Source organism: Aplidium turbinatum, chromosome 8 (genome assembly GCF_918807975.1).
Source record: "Aplidium turbinatum chromosome 8, kaAplTurb1.1, whole genome shotgun sequence".
NCBI classification, from domain to species: Eukaryota; Metazoa; Chordata; class Ascidiacea; order Aplousobranchia; family Polyclinidae; genus Aplidium; species Aplidium turbinatum.
The window spans coordinates 31,093,086-31,106,184 of record NC_137479.1 but is presented as its reverse complement, the minus strand read 5'-3'; the positions used below and the strand labels follow the sequence as shown (position 1 = coordinate 31,106,184).

Here is a 13,099-nt window from a genome sequence, read left to right as displayed (position 1 = left end):
TGGTGGACCTCGGGCTTCTGGAAGAATAACCTGATTGGCACGTTTCAGGGTTGCTTTAACAGATTTCTATTGAGAAGAAGCAATTTTATCTGTGATTAACTTAGTAATCGGGAGGGGGGCTTCTCCCCCTCAGACCCCCAGCCCTTTGTCAACAATCCACGTCGAGTTGCATTTTACCTAAAAAAAATGAGTCGGCACTGGTACTGATTAACTTTCGTCGTTGCGTGTGAAATAACTTATTCACCGGACCGTTAAACATATTCAACTTGTCAAACTGGACCTTTGTTAACATTAGTTGAGTAACCCTGTTCTAAAGTATACTGTAATATAACCTTGCTTCATCTTTAAAAGACATCCTCTCTTTTTCTCATAACACGGACTGATAGGGATGCAAGTCCTGGTTTACATTAATTCCACATTCAATGGAGCGTTAGAAAATGAGAGATTACTGTATTGACATTATAAACAAAGACAAAAAATTGACAGATACAAACACAACCCAGACAGAAAAATCGTCATTTTTACATTGATTCGATTTCTGCAGACGTTGAATCAATGTAAAAATGATAGATTTTTCTGTCTGGATTTAAGCTCCAGATACGGCTTCACTTTCGCAGCTTTCTGGTCGGAATGCCAACTGCCGCTTTCCTTTCAGCCGCACTTGGAATAAGGAACATTGGATTTAGAAATGAGGACAAAGTCTATTTCTGCAAGTTCCACTTCCCTTGTGTTTCAGGAAACAGCTATTCGTTGTCAACTGAATCAGGTTTCAGATATTATGACATTGGCATTCTAAAGATAAAAAGCAAATATTAATTGTAGTCAAAGTTGTTTTGTGACGAAATCTTCGTGGCGATCTAACCGTCTCAAGAGCCAAAAGTGAACAACTCATCTTTTGTTGAAGTTGAAAAAAAGCTGTATATTTACACAGTTTGTCTCGGAAACAACAATTTATCTGGATGATCACATTTTTCCATTTATAATGGTGGAAACACTGATCCAGTTTCATGATGAGTTGGAAAGAATCTCAACTAGCCTTAAACCCAGAAGTCTGGAATGCATCCAATGCCTTGATATAGTTCATACACAGTGTTCGTCCAACACCAATTTGTTTCAGTATCCAACGTCTATGATGAGAGGAGTCACAAAGTCAGAATGGCGGATTCCCATAGAAAACGATTTCCCTTTTCTCATGTTGCTGTAAACCAACTCTGGGCTGTGGGCCCCAGGTCCTGGTTTTTGAGATTTATCCCCGGGCATGAAGCTGCGCGCCCCCATCGAGTACTGGGGAGCGTTCCGTTTGAAGAGCTGAGGATTTATGGTTCGATACCCGGCAGGTCCAGGAGTTTTTGCCAAATCATCAGAAAAACTTTGACCTTTCGTCCTACTCCGAAGTGAGTAACTCGGACTCGATCTGCGATGCGGGACGCGATCCCCTATGGCGGAGGGCACGCGATACGCGTTCGGAGCAGGATTTGAATCCAACTTTCTCAACCTGGTTCGAGCTGACATGGAGTATTGTGGCGCACGTCTCTCGTTTGGCGGATGAATAAGTTCAGATTTGTACGTCCCGGGGCCAGGTGTCCTGAAGTAATCTAGAATGCAAAATAACTTTTAAGAAAAGCGGAGCCTACGAATATTATCAAGTTGTGGCGATGCGATATAGTGTTGGTTTGAAAGCTGCGCTCGGGATTCAATTTGTACAACCATCGCCCGACTCACTGACATTATTATCATATAATACGTATTTGTCTTCCCCTCCTCCGAGATTTTGTGCTGGCACACTCCTGATTGCCTTTGTGCCCTTAATTAGGCCATTGGTTGCAAAAATCAATATGGTTGCAAAAGCTTTATAGCAATATTAGATGACCATAAAAAAGGCAAAGCAGTCATAACCCAGTGCTTCTGTAAGTTCACAGTTTAACCCAGGGAGCGGTTTAACTCCACACATAAGTATTCTTTGGGTAAGTAGCAGAGGTATTACTAAACTAGCAATAAGGTCTATGTAGGCTACACTCAGTAGCCGACATTGAGTCTATTCAACTGCTTTCTGGCATAAAAATGTTTAGTTTCCCGACGCTGATTGGCCATGACATATTAACAACAAGTCAAAAATAACTATCAAGAAATTTGTTAAAATTTACTGAAAGATCTTTTGTTGAACTATCAAACATTACTATGCTCTATTTGTATCACGGAAGCGTTTTAAAAATAATTTTGTCCCTCTTCTTCCCATGAAGGTCAGATGAGTGTGGCATCCTGGTAAACTGCTTTTGTGTATTCACACTTAATACTTTTACTTAAAATTTTAAGAAGGACTTTACTCAATTTTGTGCAGTCTACATGCGGATGGTTATAAGTAATTATCTTAACAAATCTTCCTATGTCTTAAACCACAAAAATGCAACAACAAATAATTTTCTGTGTTTCTTCCCTCGGTCTTCACATGAAGCGCTTCTCACTTGTAATTAGCATCAGTTTGCTTGAGTCATTGGAGAAGATAGAATGGTTGACTACAGGGTAGAGACTGGCAAGCTGCTTCTTTAACTAATTTATTGCTCCATTGATCATCAACATTAAGTTCCTTCCTCTCGTCGAGGGTTGGAGGCAATGAGACGCTAAGTTTCTCTGTTGTAAGATTTTTCTACTGAAGTTTTGTAGTTAAGTCCTGACCAATCTTCAATATCATTAGTCCAAATTCTTGGTGGTCTGCCCCTATTTCGTTTGCCGTTCATTTTTCCTTCTAGTAGTTGTGAACTGAAAACTGAAAAATTGCTCCATTCACGAGCTTCCAATCTTGAGTGATAAACTGTCGTCACCCATGTTTGGCAGACAGACAGACAGACAGACAGACAGACAGACAGACAGACAGACAGACAGACAGACAGACAGACAGACAGACAGACAGACAGACAGACAGACAGACAGACAGACAGACAGACAGACAGACAGACAGACAGACAGACAGACAGACAGACAGACAGACAGACAGACAGACAGACAGACAGACAGACAGACAGACAGACAGACAGACAGACAGACAGACAGACAGACAGACAGACAGACAGACAGACAGACAGACAGACAGACAGACAGACAGACAGACCTGAGAACCAGACAGACAGACAGACCTGAGAACCAGAACAGCTTCTGGAACTTTCATGTCTACCTCACGGAAGAACAGTAGGCCTACTTCTCAAACGTTTTATTTTTGCAGCGTCCTAAAATTTTCACTGAAACGACTGTCGCGGTGCATTTAAAATCTTGTTTTGTTGTTAGTTCTTACCCAGATGTTACCCAGATGTTGAATCAATTTAAAAATGACGAATTTTGCCATCTGTGCAGCAATTCTCTTGTGATGAGAGATTTTGCGACCCAAATTCCATCCTTCTACTACTCATGGTTTAAGAACCTTTACCACAGAATATTAACTTAATTTAGCTTAGTGCCGTGTAGTCTAGCTTGGATACGAAATAAGTGGTTCTCAGTGATTGCATTCTTCATATTCGTTTTGGTCCTTTAGCGAGTTTTTGATGCAATTAATTCAATAAACTAAATTAATAAAATTTTCAAATAGATTTAATTGAATGACCAAGGGGAGTTCCATACTTGAATCCAAAGATCGTGGACGAGAAGATAAGGTTCTCATTATACAAAAACCTTCGGCACTAACTAGAGTAGGGTGGCCAGTACCTTTCTCTCGGCCACCTTTCCTTCAGCACTAGGCCCACCCAATTTATTACATTTTGGGTTGAGGTGAGCGGTATTTTTCAACAAGCAGCCTAAGCGGAGACGAACCAGGATTGCATGATTGGAAAGCGAGCGCCTTATCCGCTGCACCATCCCACCACCATTGATTGACTGTGATGCTCAAAAACTGGTCAGCTATGATTCTATGAACGCTGCATGCTTATTAACGAACAACAGATTGGACTTGATTTTGTTTATTTAGGTCAGGCAGTTAAACATAACCAAAATGTTGTGAGATTTTTCAATCAGGACTAATATTTTGTGATTGTTAAATAAGTTAAAACTCTAAAGCTTTGGCAGAGAGTTTGCTTTGTTGAACTACAGACAAACAAAACAAAGTAACTTCAGCGGGTTTAACATGTTTTATTACAAAGAGTTATCACATAATTAAAAATTTAAGGTTGCAGATTTAAGTAATTCCTGATGAAGACACACGTAAGTGTCGAAAACGTTTGAGCTGATTTTTTAATCATGTTATAACTCTTTGTAATAAAACATGTTAAGCCCGTTAAGTTACTTTGTTTTGTTTGTCTAGTTTAGAATTTATTGAAAGAGAAGGTAAGAAAGCAAATCTTCGTGTCCACCTTTAAATATGCAATTATGTGCCTTGTGGAGACACATCCGCGAGCTTTATGACGTTGAACAGAAAGCTATTCAAAGTTAGTTCAAGTGGTTTAACTTAATTGACCTCACACTTTTCATGACCACTTTAGAATAAGGAATAATAAAAAGCAAGAAATGGTACCATACCGTTTAGATGGAATGTCCGCTTCTGAACTGGTAGGCATTCGTTCGATCCCCTGTCGGGTCATACCAAAGAACTTTTAAAAATGTTACTGAATTTATTCCGGCTTGGCACTCAGAAATGGAATGGATTTAGGATATTAATATGGTAGCCACTTTAACAAGTAGAAATTTTGCCACTGCGAATGACTACAATGCAACCGCCAACCAATCAGAACACGTTATAAGAGGCTACCGTCCAATTGCGACCTTTCTAGCACTCAGCCAGAGAGTTAATGCTTGTTTTGAAGTTTATTTGATAATTACAGAAGAAAAAAGAGCAATAGCAGTGGTGGGAATCAAACCCGCGTCAATAAAATAACTACTTTCTAGCCCTAACCCTAACCCCTAAGCCAACCAGCTGACAGAAAATCCATCAGTTGATTTGCTTTGTATCATCTTCTTTTCGCTCCTTTTCACGTCATAAAAAACGTAGCTTATGATTGGTTGGCGGTGCATTCTAGTCAATTGCAGTGGCAGAATTTTTCCTTGTTAAAGTGGCTATACCTATTAATATACTCGGCTGCGCCACCATACGGCTGCACTGATACTGTCCGCTTTGGTTGGTTGGTTTTGAATCTTTATCCTCGAACTGACAAAGCCTTGATAGGTTATCCCTGGCAGTTTCGCATACTTGTAGAGACTTTGACCCAGGGCTGGTTACCGAGATTGGCAGTATGAAGTTTCTGATTGTTGAAGTGTTGTTGCAAGGTAATTATTCTATTCACTAGGTGCCGCTGAATGGAGAGCAGTCCTTAGAATGGGTTGCTCAAGCACACGCCCCGAGAGCCGAACCAGCGCCGCGTGATCTTGAGCCAGTGGGCGCGTAACCACTGAGCTAACGGGGTGGACTAAAGGGTAAACTTTGTGAAGCTCTGAGGAGCAACGCACATCTGCGATGGATATAGCGCCGCATAAAAACACACATTATAAAATGTTTTAAAAACGTCATCAAAGTATGTAAGTGACCTTTAACACCTTAAAAGTTGGCAAGCGAACTGCATAATATTATCTCATCGGTGGAAATTATTTTCCAAGAATTTCGACATCTTTCAGTTCATTGCAGTCGTCACAATTGCTGCGCGTTCGTTACGTATAGGCTACGCTGCAACACTACCTCAACACTCTAGCTACTGCAGGCTACAACTAAGTGATGGTACGATTAAGCATAGAGTCTTCGCAAATACTTCTATATTCTAAATTAATTTCAACAATGCAAGTTAAAATGAAGGAAAGAAAAGCATAAGAATGGATGCAACACAATGTTATATTTGTATAAAGACAATTCCAGTGTGATGTCAATCAATGTCACAATTGTAATTTATGACACAAGAGTTTTTAAACGCAATATTGACGTAAGCTTAACGCAAACCAATTGCTTGCAATGTTGACCCAGTTTATTTCCATTTTTGTCTATAGCACAAACCCAAACAGCAAAGCAACCGTTTTTTTTTTGCTTAGAATGCAGGATAGCAGTAGAATGACGTCATATTCTATATATCGGCCCTTTTCACATTAAATCCAACGTCTGCAGATGTTGAATCAATGTAAAATACGGTTAATTTGCTGACTAGGAAAGCTTGCATCGGATAGCAGTAGAATGACGTCATATACTAAAAACTTGCGGCCTAACTACAAAATCACATAATGTGGAATTTTGTTCTCAGCTGTCAAGGTTGGTCCTTTCCACATTAATCAAACGTCTGCAGATGATGAATCAATGTGAAAAGGATAATTTTGTAAGCTGGGTTGTCACGACATACATCTTAGGGTTGCTTGACAAAAAAACATTTTATTTTATTGCAAATTAGTATGTTTGTGAAGAATTTTGATGCGACAATAAAATCGTTTCGAATCGCGCCAGTGATTCAAAACTTCAATCCGGGCATTCCAGCGATTCAAATCGAGAACTAACTAACGCTCTGAAATTAAATTTAGAAAATAAACTTTCATTTTACCTCATCCTTGTTAGGGAGTGGGATTTAAAAGGCCGGTTGAAACGTTGTCGGCTTGCTATGACGTTGTTATGGCTTTGTTACAAACAAACGTTGCGTAGTAACGATGAGGGAGGGATAATAATCTCAGAGATAGAAAATCTCAAAACATGAAATTTCAAGCATAGGAGACAAAAACAGCAATGACCCAGACAGCAAACCAGTCATTTTTACACTAATTCATAAAAAATGGTTGATTTGCTCTCTGATAATGTGCGATCGGACGAAATATTGCGGTGCAGCTCACAAACAAAACACAATGGAAGGCAAGACAGTAATTTGGTGTCTGGGCATGATGACGAAAATGTTGCATTACATTAAGTAGTCTGCATCTTATTCCGCAACCATCATGTTTCGACTATGCGCACACTTATCATTCAAACAAGTCATAGATTTCAAATAAATTTTCAAGAATTTGAGTTTGAAAAATTACAATGTCTTACCAATCGAAACGTGGTTGTCGTAGCCTATTCGCAGTCAGAGCTCATAGATTACCAAAGTCTTTATTTCAATTCGACCTGATAATGCCGTATTCAAAGTTTATTGTTTGGTAGCTCAAGCTTAGTTCAGTCACAGTTGCTTAGTCTGTGACGTCAATGATGAGAGGAGTTATAAATTCTGAATGACGAATTCCCATCGACACTACTGGAGCTTTTCGTTTATTTACGTAAACTTTTTCAGGGGAGTGAGCCCCCGGCCCGGGTTTTCGTGTATTGTCCCCTGGCATAACATTGCGGCCAAGCATGGAGTAAAGGGGTTGTTTGCAGCGGTACGCATCGGGCTTCGTGACGCTGTATTTAGCAGGACCGGGGGTCCTTGCCAAGTCCTCATCAAATCCATTAATTCGTGAGCGCCCGGTCATTGAATAAGATGCGTACGCTTTTTTGTTGATAATTTTTGGGCCAACTAGTTGGGGAAGCGTGTAAGCGTTGGCCGCAGGATTCGAATCCCTCTTTCGAAATCTCGTTCGGGCCGCCATGGAGTATTTAGGGGCATGCCTTTCCCCCTGGGGGTGCACCCTATGGTTATCATACGTTCCTGGGCCAGGTGGACGAAATAAATCTAAATGATTCAATTCGGTAACAAAGACAATTTATGCACGGGTCAATAAACGCAGACAAGTCGTTTTCGTTAAATTGACATGAAAACAATTACACATAGTGACGTTTAATGAAAAGTTGCAGGTGATTCCCGGTTGCCATGACGACGTTGAGCATGCAAGAAAAAGGAAAACTACAGTTAGAAAGATGAAGGACATCTAGAGATAAGCATGATGCATACTACCCAGTGATATGAGATTCTAGTAAGCTTAGAGCAGGTTCAACTTGTCCTTCCAGCCAAACGGACTCTACCAGGACAACATCGTTGACCAACTAGTTTGCCAACTTGCAAACCGCTGTAAACTTATTGAACCCCATCACCGTTGTACTAATCGCTAAACTACGACTATACATACAAATTACTTTGGACCTCTAATCACTTCACAATTTAATAAAGAGAGAAATCGTCTTTCGAAAAAAGCGCTTCATCTCAAAATATAATTATTTACAATTTTGTGAAGGGTGATGAAAACAAACAATAACTTAAACAACAATGTGCATACTGTGACAATGTGCATACTGTAACAATGTGCATACTGTGACAATGTGCATACTGTAACAATGTGCATACTGTGACAATGTGCATACTGTAACAATGTGCATACTGTAACAATGTGCATACTGTAACAATGTGCATACTGTAACAATGTGCATACTGTAACAATGTGCATACTGTAACAATGTGCATACTGTAACAATGTGCATAGGCTACTGTAACAATGTGCATACTGTAACAATGTGCATACTGTAACAATGTGCATACTGTGACAATGTGGATACTGTGACAATGTGCATACTGTAACAATGTGCATACTGTGACAATGTGCATACTGTGACAATGTGCATACTGTAACAATATGCATACTGTGACAATGTGCATACTGTGACAATGTGCATACTGTAACAATATGCATACTGTAACAATGTGCATACTGTAACAATGTGCATACTGTGACAATGTGCATACTGTAACAATGTGCATACTGTAACAATGTGCATACTGTAACAATGTGCATACTGTAACAATGTGCATACTGTAACAATGTGCATACTGTAACAATGTGCATACTGTAACAATGTGCATACTGTAACAATGTGCATACTGTAACAATGTGCATACTGTGACAATGTGCATACTGTAACAATGTGCATACTGTAACAATGTGCATACTGTAACAATGTGCATACTGTGACAATGTGCATACTGTAACAATATGCATACTGTAACAATGTGCATACTGTAACAATGTGCATACTGCTAATTTGCATTCATCAAATGCTGGCATTTGCACAACAATCTAACCTCTTAGTGTAATTTATTAAGTTAAGAATCGATTTCGCTATAGTAATAGCATCTTCAGCTTATTCAAATAGAATCTAGTAACTGATAATGTATAACTGATAACTGAGTAACTGATAACTGATAATGTAATGATAATCTAATACTGTAATGTTGTTTTCAACAACAACAACAGTAACTAACAATTTTTTAAATATGTTGCCTCCTTCTCACATTTTACGAAGTTGTGAAAAGTCCAAAGGTCTTATGATTTTCAGCAAAAGCGGTTTTACAAGTAAAATAATTACGATATCACATGACTATCTACATTAAGGCCAAGGCTAATTAACTACTTTAAGCAGGCTACTATTGAAATCAGATGGAAACTATTAGTTGAAGACGGAACAATTAAGGAAAAGCAACGTATTTGTAGAATATTTTTAGACAGAACAAACTCACTCGGTTCTGGCTGCCTTGCCAGCATTGAATACTTTGGTTCCCCCTCTGGACCAACTCGAGTGAACCTTGAACTAACGTGGTACTTAGGACCTGGGCTTATATCTTTCGAAAACACTGAAATAACAAACAAATTTAATTTTAGATGAGATGTTGGTTTTTGTTTGGAAGACTTCAAGGAATACATCCGGAAACGGCTTTCGAGTCGTTCAGTTATTTATCGGGTATAATGAGTCCTTTCCTCTTCTTGCAGCTCTGCCATATCTAACTTATGGTGTGGGACGGGGGTGTGGCCATGATCTTGTTCAACGAGTGATACAGTAAACACTTCAGAATGATTCGAAAAACGCCAGTGAAGTTTTCAAAACTTTCCATTTTTGATCAGATGAACCATAAAGGATTGAGACAGGATTGAAAATATAGCTGCGTGCTCTGGGTCGGTGTCGAACCGACACCCTTTGTTCTTCGGCCAAACCCTGTCACCTCTGGACCTCACAGCCGACTGCACTATTCCAGTCAGTTAAGGTGGTAGTTATTACATCATTAAACGTTGAAACGAAAAAACTTTTGCTGGCTGGAATAGTCAACACACATAGATAAAACAATGCCATTAAAGCAAGCTATACACAAGCACCCGCCTACACTAGATGCATGTGTTAAAACCATTCTGGTTTAAATAAAGAATTAATTTGAACTAAATTGGTCTTAATGATGTAGCTTCTCCAAACTTGCCATTTCACTCACTTGAATTATCTAACCGATGGCCGAATGAATAAGCGGGTTTCATGTGTTTTGTAAAATCATGGCTTTTAAAACCGACTGTTGATGGCAAGCAATATCGTCCCGCTCCAGGCCCTGAAGTAATGAAACAGAATAAACTGACAATTTATTGGTATAAAATAAATATGACAACGCTTATATGTCTAATACATCGCAACAGAGCTCATACAGAAACAGTAGCAAAATTATGTTTAATTTGGTTTTTACAAGAAAATTCGTTACGCTGCTGTTACAATAAATCTATGTGTTTACATCGTGTTGCTGCAGCTCTTGTTCCATCTCTCTACTGAAAACCAATTTTTGGCCATATCATTTACTATCTGCCTCTGAGAAACCACAAGAGATCATCTAAGCATGGGGCCTTAAGTGGCCTTTAAGAAACATTTGTGAGAGATGTGGACCCTTTGGCTCACAAACGATAGTTTGGGGCTACCGATACCAGTTTTAGCCAAGAGCCTAGTCTACGGTAGCCTATTATGATGTTTATTAAGTAAGCTCTAACAAATTAACATAACTGACTCGTTTAATAATATAACAACCAACTAAAAAATATAAAAAAACGATATTTCTTGTTTACTTTTTGCTTTAATAACACTTCCTTACCTCTTTCTCTTGCTGCAATCATCACCTGTTTTCTTTCTGTATCCTCCATCTTTGATCAAATAATTTGATTTAGTTATACCACTTGTTGCAAGTAAGCCACTACACGAAGCAACAAAGCCTTGTTGAGACCACAGATTGGTGAGAGATTGGTTTTTCGCGCAGCTCTTGCTCAGTTGCCATAGATACAGTAGCCTAGTAACGTGCTCTGAGGAGATCCAGTGGTTAACTTAATAATACAATAGCTTGTTTTGTCTCTCATTCTCTCTCGCTTCAACGAGCGTTTAAAAGGCTGTTAGAAAAAGCGCAAACAATAGCCTGCTTTCCGCCAGCTATATTGACAATAGGAGCATAAAAGAATTAAACTTAATCCCATAAACCGGCCCTTCAATGACGATGGCATAGTAAAGTAAACTTTCATCTACAAGAGCGCTTACAAGGCTCGTTATGCGCGAAGTGGAAGAATGTTTGACATCAACAATGTATTGTGTACACAGACACAACTTATACTACCAAGAAATGTAAGTCAACTATTGAATTTAGCCTACGTTGATCTGATATTGCCTGACGTCGAATATGTCAAATAACCTATCAGCAACTGGAATTTCTGAAGTGATGACTGCCACTGTCAATGATTGTTGACTTGTCTTGGTTTGTTTATGCTTCGGGTTGTCTCAGAGCCGTTGAGAAAATAATTTAATTTGGGCCGAGTGCCAATCAGACCCTCGGGCCCCAAGTCAAGACAATTCTAAGAAGAATGCACTACGGCAAACTTGTATCCAAAGAATCGACGAAATGATTTCTTTAAGTTCCCAGACCCTTTGGAAAAGCTACTGGCATCTAAAATTATCCCGGACCGGGTCAAAAAGTTCCTTTTAGAACCGTCTGGCAACGCTATTCAGTCGTCGTATCAAATTTAGTGCTGTTTGCATCTTAAGATGGATTCAATTTCACTTGGGAAGTTACTCCCGTCGCATGTTTCAAACTATAGCCTACCGACTGACAACTCTCATTGTTTTTGGAAAAGCGAAACTTTTTGAAAACAATTTGCTCTAGTCTAGAGTCTCCAGACCAGGATTGCCCAACGTGTCCATCGGATTTTGTACTGAGTCACACGTTTACCGTCGTCAGTAGTACTGACGACGGTAAACGTGTGATAAAGGTCAATCTATTTACATTAAAAGTGTCACAGGAAAATTGTTGCTTAGTGACTTCCCCACCGACGGTCGATCGTTATAGTAACTAAAACATTTTCTGATCGATCTTAATCAATGAAGAGTTGGCCACTCCTGCTCTAGATTGAAACACATCAAAACCGGTGTCCATGGGCTTTTTGGGAGTCGTAAGATTAATACTTCTTATAAAGGGGTCAGTTGGTACAAAAAGATTGGAAAGCACAAGCCGCAACCCAAAGCGATAAGGTGCTTACCTTGCATGAAAGTATCATCTCATTAGGATATGGTACAAGAACGATTAAGGAAACTTGCCAGGTCAAGCCTGAAGACAACATCTAGTTTAAGACTATTTTATCCAAGGTTAAAATAAGAGACATTGGTGAAGTTCTCCAATTGGGCAGGATGAGATGGTTTGGACACGTTGGGCGCAGCACTAGATGGATCTCTAAACGTCAGATGCGTCAAGGTTGCAACACAGCGGGATCAAGGTAGATTAAAACTTTTTCTGGAGGAATTTGTTAAGCGTGACCCTGCAGCCCAAAGCATTGACTTTGCCAACCCAATAGACCACGAGGTGAGGAAGACTTCGCTTTCAACAGATAGGCCACACACTCAACGCGAGGATAAATTCATGTCCTGTATTTTAAACTAACTAACTTGTCAAAAATTTTAAACTCAAAAGTTGAAACAGTTTACTGCATAACCAAAACTTCGCAAAGTGCAGTGGCGTATGCAAGAAATCTTTATCGAAATGTTTTTTAGAAATGTTTTTGCACGAGAATTTTAGGTTTTTAGCAACACAGTTGACCACAACACGTTTTTAGCTGAGTTGAACCAGCATCGTCATTGTCTCACTAGCACAACTTTGAAAAGCTGTTATAAAAATTCACTTGGACTGCATTGATCCCAGTTTTGTTAAAAACAATCAAGTTTGGAGGTCAAGTACTTTTATCTTGCAAACGACTTTCTTTGTGCATTTGAATAAAAGTCGCTTTGAAAATCAATTATAAAAATTCACCTGAACTGCATTGATCTCAGTTTTGCGATATTTTATTAAAAACAATTAAGTTTAGAAGTCAATTGTAGTTTTACTTGCAAACAATTTATTTTGTGAATTTGAATGAGAATAAAAATCGCTTGCAGCCCTGGTTATAAAACATTGCATCAGCTTTGAAAATTGCA

General features: G+C 39.2%; 1 protein-coding gene across 2 annotated transcripts; it reads right to left on the bottom strand.

Annotated features, from left to right (window-relative positions):
* Window positions 1-430: 430 nt before the first annotated feature.
* On the bottom strand, window positions 431-10,870 carry LOC145775370 (ciliary microtubule associated protein 1A-like). Of its 2 annotated transcripts, none has more exons than XM_082586658.1 (4): window positions 10,746-10,870; window positions 10,107-10,217; window positions 9,366-9,479; window positions 431-1,595 (listed from the first exon to the last, which is right to left on the bottom strand). In XM_082586658.1, exons 1-4 carry the CDS (start codon window positions 10,792-10,794, stop codon window positions 1,114-1,116), a joined length of 756 nt encoding a protein of 251 aa, XP_082442784.1. In that variant the 5' UTR covers window positions 10,795-10,870; the 3' UTR covers window positions 431-1,113. The 2 variants fall into 2 exon arrangements, with proteins under 2 accessions (XP_082442784.1, XP_082442783.1); XM_082586657.1 differs by lacking the exon at window positions 431-1,595 and adding an exon at window positions 5,708-7,589.
* Window positions 10,871-13,099: the final 2,229 nt, after the last annotated feature.

Excerpts from the sequence above, each read along its gene's own strand:
- LOC145775370 (XM_082586658.1), bottom strand. The coding sequence starts at position 10,794 with ATGGAGGATACAGAAAGAAAACAGGTGATGATTGCAGCAAGAGAAAGA. Across the intron at positions 10,218-10,745 it reads GATTGCAGCAAGAGAAAGAG|GGCCTGGAGCGGGACGATAT; the intron begins GTAAGGAAGTGT and ends TCATTACTTCAG. Across the intron at positions 1,596-9,365 it reads GGCAAGGCAGCCAGAACCGA|ATTACTTCAGGACACCTGGC; the intron begins GTGAGTTTGTTC and ends TTTGCATTCTAG.